The sequence below is a fragment of the Anopheles maculipalpis genome, chromosome 2RL (assembly GCF_943734695.1).
Source record: "Anopheles maculipalpis chromosome 2RL, idAnoMacuDA_375_x, whole genome shotgun sequence".
Classification (NCBI taxonomy): domain Eukaryota; kingdom Metazoa; phylum Arthropoda; class Insecta; order Diptera; family Culicidae; genus Anopheles; species Anopheles maculipalpis.
This window is the reverse complement of record NC_064871.1, coordinates 54671973-54686181: the sequence shown is the minus strand read 5'-3', so window position 1 is coordinate 54686181 and position 14209 is coordinate 54671973. Positions and strand designations below refer to the sequence as shown.

The following is a 14209-nucleotide window of genomic DNA, read 5'->3' as shown; positions in this document are numbered from 1 at the left end:
ATCATCCGCACCAGCTTATCTGCCGCTTTCTCGCTGCTTAAACATAGTGTCCCTCAAAGAGTAAAATATGATCAATACTGGGTAAGTCTTACGGCAATTTGATATTCCGTGAAACAAAAGTAAGTCTCCCGGTAAAAGCCAATGTGTGCCATCATGTGTGAGGTAAATCGTTATCGGATGTACCGGCGACGGATGATAACGTAATATCACCCGGGTCCGAAGGTCGGAACACAGCATCGCCGCGCTGACAGAGATTACATCCATTACCGTTAGGATTCAACCGCCAACGCCCGAGATCGAAATTCTGCATAATTAAGCTTGCTTATTCGCATCGTTTTTATAAGAGAAATCTGTTCTGTCTGACACGTCATAACACACAATGTCCTCACGTTGTAAAATTTCGTGAGGATCAACTTTTTCACCTTAGCAAAACCGGTTCTAGTTGTGTCATCGCACTAATAAATTAGTATTGAAAAAACATTAGTGTAACATATATCTTACCTTTTGTTGTTGTTACAGAAAGCTAGCTGGCCGAACGCTCTTCATAACGGGAGCTTCGAGAGGCATCGGTAAAGCGATCGCACTGAAAGCCGCCCAAGATGGAGCGAATGTTGTGATCGCGGCCAAGACGGCCGATCCGCATCCAAAACTTCCCGGCACAATCTACACAGCGGCAAAGGAGAGTAAGTATGATGGATCGTACAATCTACAGCAGGGAAAGAAGTTATGCTCATGGAAAAATGTCTTACTTATTATCTCGTTTGTAGTCGAAGCCGTTGGCGGTAAGGCACTTCCTTGCGTGGTGGATGTACGCGACGAAGGAGCCGTTCGGACCGCCGTCCAGAATGCTGTGGCCAAGTTCGGTGGCATCGATATCGTAATCAATAATGCCAGTGCAATCTCACTTACACCCACGGAGCAAACCGACATGAAGCGGTACGATCTGATGCATCAGATCAACACCCGCGGCACGTTCCTGGTGTAAGTAGAGGATGACTACTACTTCATCCCTTGCGACGTTCAATCATTACTAACAAATCCCTGTTCATGTTTTGCTTTCAGTTCTAAAGAATGCATTCCGTACCTGCGCAAGAGCAACCATGCACATATTCTGAACATTTCGCCTCCGCTAAACATGGCCCCACACTGGTTCAGCAATCACGTCGCTTACACGATGGCCAAGTACGGCATGTCAATGTGTGTGCTCGGCATGGCGAAGGAGTTCGAGAGCGCCAACATTGCCGTCAATGCTCTCTGGCCCCGGACGGCTATCCACACAGCAGCGATGGAGATGCTGACGGGCAAGGAAAGTGACCAGTTCTCGCGTAAACCGGATATCATGGCCGACGCTGCTTATGCCATCCTCTCGAAGGAACCCCGCGCGGTCACGGGCAAATTCCTGATCGATGATGAGGTGCTCAAAGCGGAAGGCATCACCGACATGAAGCAGTACGCTTGTGTGCCCGAGAATGCCGACAAACTGATGCCGGACTTTTTCCTCGACGTGGAACCGGAAAAGCTGGTGGAATTTGCAGCCGAAGGTAGTCATGCGGCTTCGTTGAAAAAACCGGCGGCTGCGGCCGGTGGCAAAATTGAAGGGCTGTTCCTTAAGATCGAAAGTCTGCTCAGTGAAGAGATCGTGCGCAAGACGGGAGCTGTGTACGAGTTCAAGGTCAAGGGTGACGAGGCCGGTACGTGGTTTGCCGATTTGAAGAATGGAACCGGAAAGGTGGGCAAGGGTAATCCACCGGCCACGGCCGATGCGGTGCTGACGATGGATTCTAAGCATTTCTTCGACATGTTTACGGGCAAGCTGAAGCCGGCGAATGCATTTATGACAGGCAAGCTGAAGATCTCGGGTGATCTGCAGAAAGCGATGAAGTTGGAAAAGTTGATGGGAGGTTTGAAGTCCAAGCTCTAAGCGAGAAAGGAAGATCGAGTTGGTGCATATTATTATTATCATTATTGGCATGTAAGGGAAACGTTTAATAAACAAAATAATTAAAATTTCATAACACCACTCTACCTCAACAAAGTGCATTAATCAGTACCATCTTTTAGGCGATCGTCGGTATTTGGTTCGTTCATACTGAAAAAAAAAATTAAATAAAATTTTAAAGTTATTGACTCAAGCCATGAAATGGGTTCGCTTTCTTCAGCAGTCTTTGAAGTGCTTTTTTGGAAGCCCTTTTCAGTCTTGACTGCATATCTTATGTTTGTATGGCTTTCGCCGTTTCGTAAATGAGCGAGTCCCCCACCGCGTAGATAACGTTGAGCCAAGTCATTCTTCAGATTATTTACCCCACCGGTCACCAGTCGCTTGCTGCTGTCGGTGCGTACGGTGCTAAAGTTCAAGCTTAGAGTTGTACGTTCAGATTATTTCTGTAATACTGCGTTTCGAGAAGGAATCAAAGATGCAAAACACCGGGTAAGTTTTGTGCTCCGTCATAGTTGATCGTGCTTTACGGGTTGGCTTTATGTTTTGCCTTCAGAAACCTCGCTGGCATCACACTATTTATTACCGGTGCGTCTAGAGGCATTGGCAAGGCGATAGCACTGAAAGCAGCTCGTGATGGTGCCAACATTGTGCTAGCGGCCAAAACAGCAGAGCCCCATCCCAAGCTACCCGGAACTATCTACACGGCTGCAGCGGAAAGTGAGTTTTTTTGGTTGTTTTACAGACGACAAGTTTTGTTTTGCTGACAATTCCGTCTTCGTTTCCAGTTGAAGCGGCCGGTGGGAAGGCTTTACCATGCATTGTTGACGTACGCAGTGAGCAAGACGTACGTTCTGCGGTACAAAAAGCGGTGCAAACGTTCGGCGGTATCGATATTGTGGTTAACAATGCAAGCGCCATTTCCCTGACTCCAACCGAGCAGACCGATATGAAGCGATACGATCTGATGCACAATATCAACACCAGAGGCACGTTCTTAGTGTAAGTAAACGTACAAAGATTGCAATCTTCCTTCGGGGATAATAACGCCTAAATGTATGTTCCTGTTACAGATCAAAGGAATGTCTTCCCTATCTTCGCAAAAGCAAACACGCTCATATCCTGAACATTTCGCCACCGCTCAACATGGAACCACATTGGTTTGGCAATCACGTGGCCTATACGATGGCCAAATATGGTATGTCTATGTGTGTGCTCGGTATGGCACGGGAGTACGAAAGTGCCAACATTTCCGTAAACGCTTTGTGGCCACGTACAATCGTTTACACGGCCGCTGTGGAGATGCTTCACGGACAGGAAGGACATCCGTACTCGCGCAAACCAGAAATTATGGCGGATGCGGCGTATGCCATTCTTTGCCGATCGCCAGGAAGGAGCACTGGCAACTTTTTCATCGACGACGAAGTGCTGGCCGAGGAAGGAATTACCGATTTTGCACAGTATGCTTGCGTTCCTGGGAACGCACTCATACTTACCCCGGATATCTTTGTGAATGAAAAGAAATCGAAGCTCTAATTTGATGAATATGCTGCTTTCTTCCATGGAGAAGGAAATATAAAACGGGTGACGGATAATCAATTAAAACAATGTTTTCACTCAGATTTGTTGGATATTCTAAATGGGAAACACAATAATAGCAATTTCAAGGAAGAAATTTTTGAATTACTTTCTTCGGTTTTTCACTTCAACTGATCGCACTTAAGCTGCTACTACACGTTACGATACGTTTGACACTTAATCGATCCGACCATGTACTGCATTCTTGCATACTTGCATTATATGTTAGCAAAAATAATCGTTTGCTCAAACAAGGACACGCCCAGAACTTTTTTCGTTAATAGTTTTTACCTCTTATAGCATCATCTGGTTAAAAAAATGAGTTTCGTTTTCCCGCAATGCCTTTCGCATATGTCATTTTTACATGCCACCTGGCCGATTAACTGTCAGATGCACATTAAATCAGAATGAACTTGTGCACCGTGTAGTCAGTGCTGGAGCCTATGAGCAGTGCAGGCATAAACATTTTTTGTTACCTGCTACAACTTGGCCAAACCAGCCGAACGGGACACACCACTTTGCATTTACAACACAACACACCAAACAAAACACACGTTTGTGCTTAGCATCCAAAACACAACCACCTGCCTGCAACAATATGAGTACATTCCGTGGTGCCATCAAGAGACTAAACTGTGATTCGAAGATTTCTGCTATTTTCTTCGACCTTGATAACACTTTGATCGCAACCAGGAAAGCCGATGCAAAGGCATGCAGCAAGGTAAGTGCGCTCGTGTGATAACCCGGTCATTTGGCAAAAAGTATCGTGCAAAGATATATTGCGAAAAATCTATCTTATATAACGCTTTCATCATGACTCGCATGAGGCCTACTGTATAGCCAGTCGCTGATCTTCTCAAAATGAAAAATGAGGTGGCAGAACACACGATTTGTTTGACCTCGCGGGTCATATCAATTATCCTTGTTAGTGGGAAGGGCATTTGTGCTGCGCTTTTCTGTACAGCACAAATCGATGGATTGCGAAAAGTTCGTTCTAAAATCGTTGTTGTTTTATGTGAAAAACGTGCACTTGAAAAGCATGCAGAAAATTCACCTTCCGTAACTCGGTGTCTGTGTGTGAAAAATAAAAACCCTTAACTGTCCAACGAAAACTAAACACACATGTGGTCAAGCATTGTTGTGGCGTGTGAAACGATTGCGAATAATTTCGATATAAACTTCATTCGCAGAAGCTTTTTCCATAGCAGAAAAGCGATTTAGAAATGGAAGCAATAGAATAAATGAATTTGAATTTCTAATTAATTTCAATCACATTGGTGTTCCTACCACTACAAGGGTTTGCATCGGAAGGTCGATGCCAAATGAACGGCACTTTGTTCATTTCGGGCTGTCTCACTGACAGACGCTTCTATTTTGGTTTGTCACGAGTTTTATTTTTATTTGCGCGGAAAAACGTGTGTGTGCTGTTTTCGGAAATCTTTGGCGCTCTCGTCGGATCATCATCCTATTAAAATTCCCTTCACAGCAGGTGGAAAATGTGCCGAAAACAAATGATTATTCATCCTCTTGGCCGTAATGGACACTAGTGGTTAATTGTACGGCGTGGGATTGTTTACTTCCGCGAGACCTTTCGAAGGTCCTTCTTGCAGCGAACACATAAACACGGTGGTGCATTGTGGAAAACCGTCACTGTATCAACCCGGGGGCGGTGGTGATGTGATTTGATGCAGGCAAGGGAGAACATTTTCCTACGGGAGCGTGAGAAAATCTATTTTAACGATTTTCCAACTCTCTCTCTCATCGAGGAGAATACGCGACATCGTACGCTGAGTGGGAAATGTTCTACACGCTTCACGGGGTGTGCGCTGGGAAACCGAGATCAGTTTTCCACAAACCTCTGTTGACGTTGGGTTTAGTCGAAAAAACGCCTTGTTACGGAACGGTCCGGGCCAGTTACACGACGGTACGCTTCTATTTAGGAACTATCTGCTATAGCTAGAGTTACTGAGTGTTGGTGTGAGTGTATGTGTGTATTTGCATGAGAGAGATCTTCGATCCGGCGTGTTGCAAACAGTAGAAACAATCTCACACTACACGTGAAAAGTAATCCGATCCAAGTAGGCGAAGGCGTAACCATGTCGGCCGAAGTGAGTGAACCCATTAAAAAGTGTTCGCTGATCCTGAAGAATGCAAAGAGTGACACGGAAAAGTTTGCCGCCCTATTCATGGTGACGAAACTGATCAAAGGCAAAGACTGCAACCAGGCCGGCAAACGGTTGCTGTTCGAATCGATCGGTTTCGACTTTCTGCGCAAGCTGCTCACTAGCAAGGATGTGCCGGATGATTGTCCCGCCTCGGTTTACCAGAGTGTCGCCCTTTCGATTCTTACCTGCTTCTGCGAGGATGAGCAGCTCGCCACGCACCAAGACATGCTCGATAGCATCCCGGTGTTTCTGGGCATAGTGTCGACGTGCGATGACGACGAGTACGACGACAATCTGATCGTCATCAACGAAGCGTACCACTGTCTGCAGAGCATCTCACTGTACGAAAGTGGCCGGATGGCTCTGCGCCGCCATGATGTCATTACGAAGATGGCGCAGATTTACACCCAGCGCAGTTTTCAGATCGACGAAGCGCTGACGCTGATCGTAACCTTGGTGTCTCGCTTTGGGGCCAACTCGTGGGACAGCGATCCGAAGCTGTTCCATGCGCTGTTGCAGCGCGTTTCGTTGGACTTCGAGACGGATCATGCTGAGCGCAAGTTCGAGCTGGCGGAAATGATAAGCGCACTGCTGTTCCACTGTCGTCGCGATCTAGTGTCACGCTCGGTGCAGGGTGAAATCTGGCCCGAATGCTTGTACAAGGGCATTAGCGATATTTTGAAGAGTAAAATCGGCAAAGCACAGCGCGATCCAGCCCTGAAGCTGGCAGCGAATGCAGTTGATGTGCTTGGTATCGAGTGGACGCTGCACGATGTGGAAAATCCAAAGAAATTCTTCCTTCTCCTACTGCAACTGGCCGCGATCGAGGTGCGCATGCAGATGGATAATAAAAGCTTTAACCAATGCGTTCAGCAGGCTGATCTGATCACCGCCTGCTTCATCATCCTCGAGCTGTCGATCAATTACATGTCGACGGATCAGCTCGATCTCGATCAAAAGGATAAGCAGCAGGTGTATACCGGGCTCAAGGGTGCGTTCTCGGCTGTGCTGGGCGTGCTGGTAAAGCTGGCGAATGACACCAAGAAGGATCGACTGCAGAAAGCAGAGAAAGCGTTCGCATACGCGATGGTACGCGTTCTTACTGCCTGGCTGGCGCAGGAAACCACGGCCATGAAGAATCAGGTCTCGAAGGTACTACCGTTCCTGTTTAAGTTGGCTAATGAATCATTTTACGAATCACGCGACTACCGTATCGCACACAAGGCCGACAACGTGGATGATCACGAGCAGCAGCCACCGGCCGACATTTTGCGCGTCATGTTGCCCGCCATCTGCCATCTGGTGGTGGAGGAGGAAGCACGCCAGATCTTCCTGAAGGAGAAAGAGGAGCAGGTGCTGTACGATTGTCTGCTGTTCCATTGGTCGATTGCACACTACAAAAAACCGCCCGTACCGCGTGCCGAACGTCTTAAGCGCATGAATGAACCGGATCCCGAAATGACGCCCCAACAGCTAGACGACATGAAGGACTCGCGGACGGCAATCGTCAGTCTGTGCAATATTCTGATGAACATTACCGTGCTGGAGGCCAAGCTAGTTGAGGAGAGCACACTGTTCGCACAGCTGTTGCGGTTCATCTTCGAAAACTTGCCCGAACTGAAGGACATCCCGGACAATCTGGTGATGCACGGTCATTTGGCCGTGCTTGGGCTGTTGCTGCTGAAGCAGCAAGCAACCAAGATCAAGAAGAACGATTTCTCCATCTGCCGGTACATCCAGACCACGATCCGGTTCCTGTGGGATGCGTACAACATTGACGAATCGAACGATCCGCAAGCGTTGGTCGTATCGCTGCAGTACAAGGAGCACTGGTTCGAGATCATGGAGCTGTGGTTCCTCGGCATGCAGACAATGAGCGGCATCATCAAGCTGATTCCTTGGATCTCTGAGTTTGCGATCGAGAGTGGTTGGGCCGAGGGCATTGTGGAGACGCTGCGCAAAGTGAAGATTGGCACGTTGCCGCCGAACGTGAAGCTGGCGTACGAAGACTTCTTGTCGCAGCTCGTCGACGCTAATCCGGCCGTAGCACCGGTGCTGAAAAAAGCGGACGCGCTCAAAGTGTGTCGCAATCATCGAATGATGGATCTAGGCAAGAAACTCTTTGGAGACTAGAAGAACCATCTAGTTATCGTCCACTGCAGGACGATTCGAAGAAGTGCGCAGTGTGTTTTACATTCTAAATTCATCTTTTTTCGTTTTGTCGACTGCCACACGTCAGAGACTCAACGCTTTTGCAGCGATGGTGGCCGACATCCATTACTAGTAATACTGCTCTATTTGCATTTTTGTTTCATCGTTCATCTATTTTATCGCAATGTTTGCGTTCGCTTATTGTCGCCATGGTGGTTCTGAGAAGTAGGAGAAAAGGTGTGAAAAAAGTAAAATATGAATGTACGCTGTAAACATGCAAAATAAACGTGTTTTTTACGTGTCTACAAATACTAACTGATCATACATATCTTTTAGCGTATTTTATCAGACGATCTTGATTCGAACGATGAGCTTAAACACTCCAGTTTTCACTCGTACCTCGCCAAATATGCTACCTTTGTCCTACTTTTATTCCTGTCGCTCATCTTGGACAACAAAAAAAAGCAGGAAAGATGAACAGCCGTTTCTGCCCCGTTTTCACAGTCTATTCAAAGTGCGTGTACATGTCGACGGTTGGCTATGCGGTAGTGTAGGTTTCTGTTAAAAATAGAACTTTCTTTCCTTCCCACTGGGCGAGCATCGTGAGGTGGTGCGATGCAAAACAACACGCTCCTGTGTGCAGCACGTCTCGCGTGTTGGAAATCTGTAAAGGAATTAGAAAACAAGAAGATTTAAAAATGAATGAAAGAAATTTGAATCTCCCCTAGGATTTTCCGATTTAAACACCCCAGCAGCAGTTAACGCTAATCGCGACGAGGAAGCATGACTGCGTCCCTTATTACTAAGCCACTGTTGATTTGTTCCTACGCTTACGTTAGTATCTGAAACGACACGATTCGTTTGGAGGAACAAAATTAAAAATTATATTTATTTTGGAGAAGAGAAAATGTCTCCACGTGTTGGCACGTTGCCCATTTAACGCCCACCACAGCAGATTCGATACATTCCTCCAAACGAAGAAAACAACCAAATCCTCCTCATGCTGCCACCCGTCGCATTATATACACTTTCATTTTCTTTTTTTTTTTTTTTGGCAAAGGTTTGAGGCCGAAACAGATTTAGGGAACAAAAAAAGTAACATCGCAATAGCGCCCTCTCTTGGTCGGTATACAAAGTAAGTGCCCTCATATTTGCTGCACGTTGTAAGACAAAACGAACGACTACTTGCTGCTGTACGTTTGCGCGTGTTCAATCAATCGACATGTGAATGCTGCTGCTGGCTGTGCACCAGCCGAATGCAACAAGACGTATTCGTTGTACTGAAATATGAACAACGAAAAAAAGAGGAAACATGCCGAAGAAATCGTCGTTGTTCCATGTGCAGCAAATCCGAAAATAGCATCCAATTGCTGTGTTTTACACGCTGTGGAGAAAAAAACACTCTCAACGCAACGCAGTTGGGCGTAAATGATCGCCTGCAAATGCTCCTCCCCATACTGTTACCCCGCTTCACCAACCATCAATGTTAATAATATATGGGAAGATATACGGTGCCCCGAAAGCACTTCAGGACACCTCGAAATTAACTTTGTGCGCGACTTTACAATAAGTTAGTTTTGGGCTAACAAATATTGTTTTGTTTTTTACACACATCAATTTCCACTCTTTTCCTTAAGGGACACTTTCAAAAACAAACGTTTGCTGCTAAACCGGATAGTTGCATTTCATGCCAATTCAATCAAAACTAAATGTAACATTCAAATTGAAATTGTAATTATTGAATAATGATTTAATTACCGATTCTAGAGGGTGGCAGGCATCGTGATTACTTTTTTTATGTAATAAAATTGAAACCTGGTTTGATTTCTCTCCGGAATCGATTGAAATAACATCTATTAGCATTAAGCTTGCATTTCACCTAATGTATTTGGCGACCTTTGCACTTGATAACTGCTCGTACACGCTTTTGGAAATCGTTGTAGGCCGCACACACAACTTCATTCGCCATTTCGTCCCATATCTTAAACAACCGTCTCTTGAATCTGTACAAACTCAAATGTTTGACGACTCCCAGCTTTCCAAGCGGCTTGTCTCCCTTTAAATTGGGTCTATAAATTGAGGTGAGACAATTTCTGCCTAATCTGAATGTTTGATTGTTCGATTTGAAGGTATATAGATTTGCAATTGAATCATATTGTGTGTTTTGTGGTAAATCCATTACAAATAAAATAATGTCGGAGAACAAAGTTCGTCATTCGCCTTCCTTATTTTTCACGTAACTAAACTTAGTTGATTGACAATACGGCACTGGACCGTAGTAATCAAATGTAAATAAATAAACTTGGTTGATTAAAATCAAAACAATTTTAACTAACAAACTAATTGATTTTGGTTCAACTATCCCCGAAATAGATATGATTATCCATTAGGATATATAGTTTTGTTTTATTCACATTTCTCGAAGCTCATCAAAATCGGAAAATTATGTAAACACGTCTGCACCAAAATATTCCCTAAAAACGTAAATAATGTAGCAGAATTCAACGCGGAGAATGCCCTCTTCGCAACTAATCTAGCTATGAATCACCGGATCATAAACGCTCTGTCTTTTTTTTTCTCTCTCTCCCTCTCTCATCAGGTGGCCGATTTGTTACACTGCGAGCACGGTCTTAGTCGGGAGCTAGCAACCGAAACCGCCACCGACTATCTAACCGCGTTTCGCCGCTGCCCAGACAATCCGGACATGGCGCTGGCGCAATGGCGTTCGCAGCTCTGGCAGGACGTGTTGCCGGTCACACACAAACACCTGGCCTCGGAACTGTACGGACGGTGGTTGGAATGGCGGTACCGCTATCTGGCCCTCCCCACCGAGCTGCAGACGATGCTGCAAACGCTCCGGCTCCAGTACCTGCTCGGCATCATCACCAACGGACCGACGGCGGCACAGTGGGAAAAGATCGACCGGTTGGCGCTGAACAAGTACTTCGATTGCATATTGGTATCTTCTGACTTACCGTGGGCCAAGCCCGATCGCAATATCTTTTACGCAGCTTGCCACTATCTAGGTGTCCCGCCCGGCCAGTGCGTCATGATCGGTGACAAGCTCGAGACCGACATTCAGGTGAGTGGTGGCAATCGTCACGGCACAGGAACTCGGCTCTGTGATTTTTCTACCCAACTCTCGTCCCCTGCGTTACATCCCCGCCCCCCTTACTCCCAGCCTTCTGCGGCTGTTTTCGTATCTACAATTTCCAGGATGTGTCTTGCGCGTGTGTTCTCTCCTCTTGAAAATTATGTCCTTCTGGAGAAGATCGCGCGAACCCAATACGAGAGACACACTGCGAAAAGGTACCACCGCTACCAATCATCCAGCACACAGCACAAACCCGAAAAAACAACAACATTAGTGTATTTTCCTCTTGATCTTCATTTATGCACGAAACTCTCTATCCATTCATTTATCATTCATCCTTAACGTATTCGTATCGATAAGAAAGAACATTCATTGGGCATTGCCCAGGAAATTGCGGCGAAGAGCTCTCTCTGTCCAGTTGTCCGTATTCCCTCCATACTACTTACTTCAACCTCTGCTTCGCCGAAGCGCCATTCGCCACATGGACCGGGAAGAAAATCATCCACACATGATCATCGTCCGCGTTCACTTGGGGTACAACTGTTACGAAGAAAGCGAAGAAACAATGTTAAATTAAAATCAATAACCAAACGTCGTAATTGAACATTCCGTTGTACAAGCGACAGCATGCAATATCTGCTATAGGTAACCGAGCTGGGCTTGCGTGTAAGTGCCATCTAGTGGGAGTGTGGCAGGAAAGGAGATCATTTCGTATCGTAGTTCGCGTTCTATTATTTCACTTCTGATTTCACGCCAGAGAGAGAGAGAGAGAGAAGAAAGAGGAGCAAATCTTGAACAAACACCCAAAATCGAAACAATCTTTTTTGTAGTTTTAAGAAACACATTCTTACACAGATATATGTATGGTAAAACTAATGGGTTGCCCCCCTCTATTGCGCCATCCGCCTTAACAAAAGCGCTAACGGTAAGTTGTCCCCTTGTTCCCAACCATCAACAACATAATTCCTTCTCATACTGTGTTATAACTTTGGAACTTTAACTTCTATCAGGAAACTGGAGTCTCCCATTCTGTTTTTTTTACCCCAGTAAGTCGTAAAACGAAATAGAAATAGAGAGAGAATTTCCGATTTTAATAATCATTCCATTCGATTTCACCTAGTTCACCTAAAACCAATCGAAAATTTTTAAAAATTATCCTAAAGCCATTAACTAAAATGAAAATAAGTTTAGCTTGAAGCACGAGAGAGATCTCTAATTTACTTCACTTTGTACTCATCATATTCACTTGTTGTTTCCCAAAAAAAAAACCAGTGCAACAAGATCGTGGCCGATTACTACTAAGCAAGGTAGTGGATTAGTGTAGTTGCTCGTTAGGTATCCCAAAAAAAAAAACAAACTTTAACTATGCATACGGAAATTCGCGATCATGATCAAGAGAATACATGCAACAAAAAAAAAACAGAATTTCTTTTCAGAAAATCATTCACCGCATAATATATACATATTTACATAACTGTCTACCCTTTTTTGTCTATTATAATGTAATGCATTTTAATATGCCAACGATATTACACCAAACTACTACACACACTTACCGTTTAATTTCATTTGATTGAAGCATTACTTTCCTTCCCATTCCCGTTTCCCGAACTGAACTGAACTACTACTACTACCTCCACTGGTGCGCGCACGAACGACCAACACATATGTATGAATTCCGATTTTTCTGCACACACTACTGAAAAAAAACATGAAACCATTACTTCAAAACAAAACTTTGAAATGCCTGAATTGCTGATGATGATGATGCTCGGACTCGGAATGATCGACACACTGCAACTTGCCATTGCCCACACGCGCTCGGCTTGATGATGATGTTGCTGCTCTTCTTCGATAAAATTGACCCACATCGGTTGGAATGATTGCTGGATTGGATTGGATCACGGCCCGTGATTGGTAAATATCTATTTTGTTTCGATAAACACATTATGATAAAACTCGGGTACCACACCCCGATTGGGATATTGTAAACTACATCATCCCTTGGCTCTTAAACGGAAACCGCGTGGCACGGGGACGTGTGTGTGTGTGGTGCTGAAAATATACGTGTGTATGTGTATGGGGATGTTTGTGTATGTGCGTGTATCTGTGCGTACTATCGCGTGGGACGAAAAACAAACTCACACTCTCTCCAGGGTGGCATTGAGGCAAATCTGGGGGCAACAGTGTGGCTTCCGCTGCCCACGGAACAGTATATCGTCGGCGATAGGACGATAAAGGATGTGCCGGATCACGTGCGCCCTGATGCGATCGTGGACAGTGTGCTGAAACTGCCGGCTCTGCTACCACCTTCCACGTCGTTCCGCGTACGGACACCTGCCGCCGCTGCGCAGTCGTCTGTTGATGGCGACGATTGGGAGCAGAAGACAACTCGTAACCGGGCTGCCCAGTACAATCGCATCCTGCCGGAGATACCCGACCTTTATAGTACGTACAGCAGTTCCAGCAATGACTGCAGTCAGCACAGTAATGGCAGCAACAGCAGCAATGGTAGCAGCTGAATTTGGCAATTCACCGACAATACAACGGCAGATGATTGGAACAAGCCGGAGGATGACTGCTGCTGTTGTGCGAGCTGTCCAAACTAGGATGGAAAGGGTGCTATTGGAAGAAACTCCCAATATTGGAAGAAAGTCCTGTGACACACCTTTAAACCCTATTCCCATTCTCCACCGGAAATACTTCTTATCGCTTTCTTATTCACTATCGAATATTTCTTATATCTCTAGAGTGCTTAGTTCCTTCGTTTCGACCACTCTAGCCGACCTTCAAACGTGAGGTGGAACAGTATCACTCTTTTTACTACTACTACTAGTGCATCTCAACACTTTTGTAGAACGATTAGAGTAGAGCGTGTGTGTTATAACCGTTAATTTAAATTTCAAACGGGTGTCAGATGGCCTAACGATCCTCTCCCTTTGTTTTTGTCCCTGACACCAATGGCCGCTACTGCTAGCCAGCCCATAAGTTGCTTCCATACTTCTTCCTCTGCATCGCTCTACACCATCTAGTATTTCGAATATATTTTCATTTCCCTCTCTCGCTAGAGAATATAGATTTTTTTGTTGTAGATTACATACACATAGCGGGGGAAGTGTACCTGATCTGATTTTGTGAAGAGTAGAAATCAAATGCACCTATCTTTTTGTATTTAAAACCCCCAACAGTTTACATAAAGAGACTCACGCAGAACAAATTAAAATCTCTCCTTCCTGCTGGATGTGCTAAAACCGAGCACACTACACACGGACGGATGGAGTCGAG

General features: G+C 45.3%; 5 protein-coding genes across 6 annotated transcripts in view; 4 read left to right on the top strand and 1 right to left on the bottom strand.

Annotated features, from left to right (window-relative positions):
- Positions 1-14209, bottom strand: part of LOC126557215 (DNA replication licensing factor Mcm5) — a 296187-nt gene that overhangs the window by 25731 nt on the left and 256247 nt on the right. The gene's annotated exons all lie outside the window — the stretch shown is intronic.
- On the top strand, positions 154-1932 carry LOC126567278 (hydroxysteroid dehydrogenase-like protein 2). Its single transcript, XM_050223510.1, has 4 exons — positions 154-162; positions 485-683; positions 768-981; positions 1063-1932. Exons 1-4 carry the CDS (start codon positions 154-156, stop codon positions 1919-1921), a joined length of 1281 nt encoding a protein of 426 aa, XP_050079467.1. The 3' UTR covers positions 1922-1932.
- Positions 2405-3505, top strand: LOC126558727 (hydroxysteroid dehydrogenase-like protein 2). Its single transcript, XM_050214785.1, has 4 exons — positions 2405-2428; positions 2493-2656; positions 2725-2938; positions 3010-3505. Exons 1-4 carry the CDS (start codon positions 2415-2417, stop codon positions 3470-3472), a joined length of 855 nt encoding a protein of 284 aa, XP_050070742.1. The 5' UTR covers positions 2405-2414; the 3' UTR covers positions 3473-3505.
- Positions 3978-13449, top strand: LOC126558561 (N-acylneuraminate-9-phosphatase). The gene is made up of 3 exons (XM_050214594.1): positions 3978-4235; positions 10430-10912; positions 13081-13449. The coding sequence occupies exons 1-3, from the start codon at positions 4113-4115 to the stop codon at positions 13444-13446; spliced, it is 972 nt and encodes a 323-aa protein (XP_050070551.1). The 5' UTR covers positions 3978-4112; the 3' UTR covers positions 13447-13449.
- Positions 5575-7812, top strand: LOC126557216 (neurochondrin homolog). Its single transcript, XM_050212918.1, has one exon. It carries the CDS (start codon positions 5611-5613, stop codon positions 7810-7812), a length of 2202 nt encoding a protein of 733 aa, XP_050068875.1. The 5' UTR covers positions 5575-5610.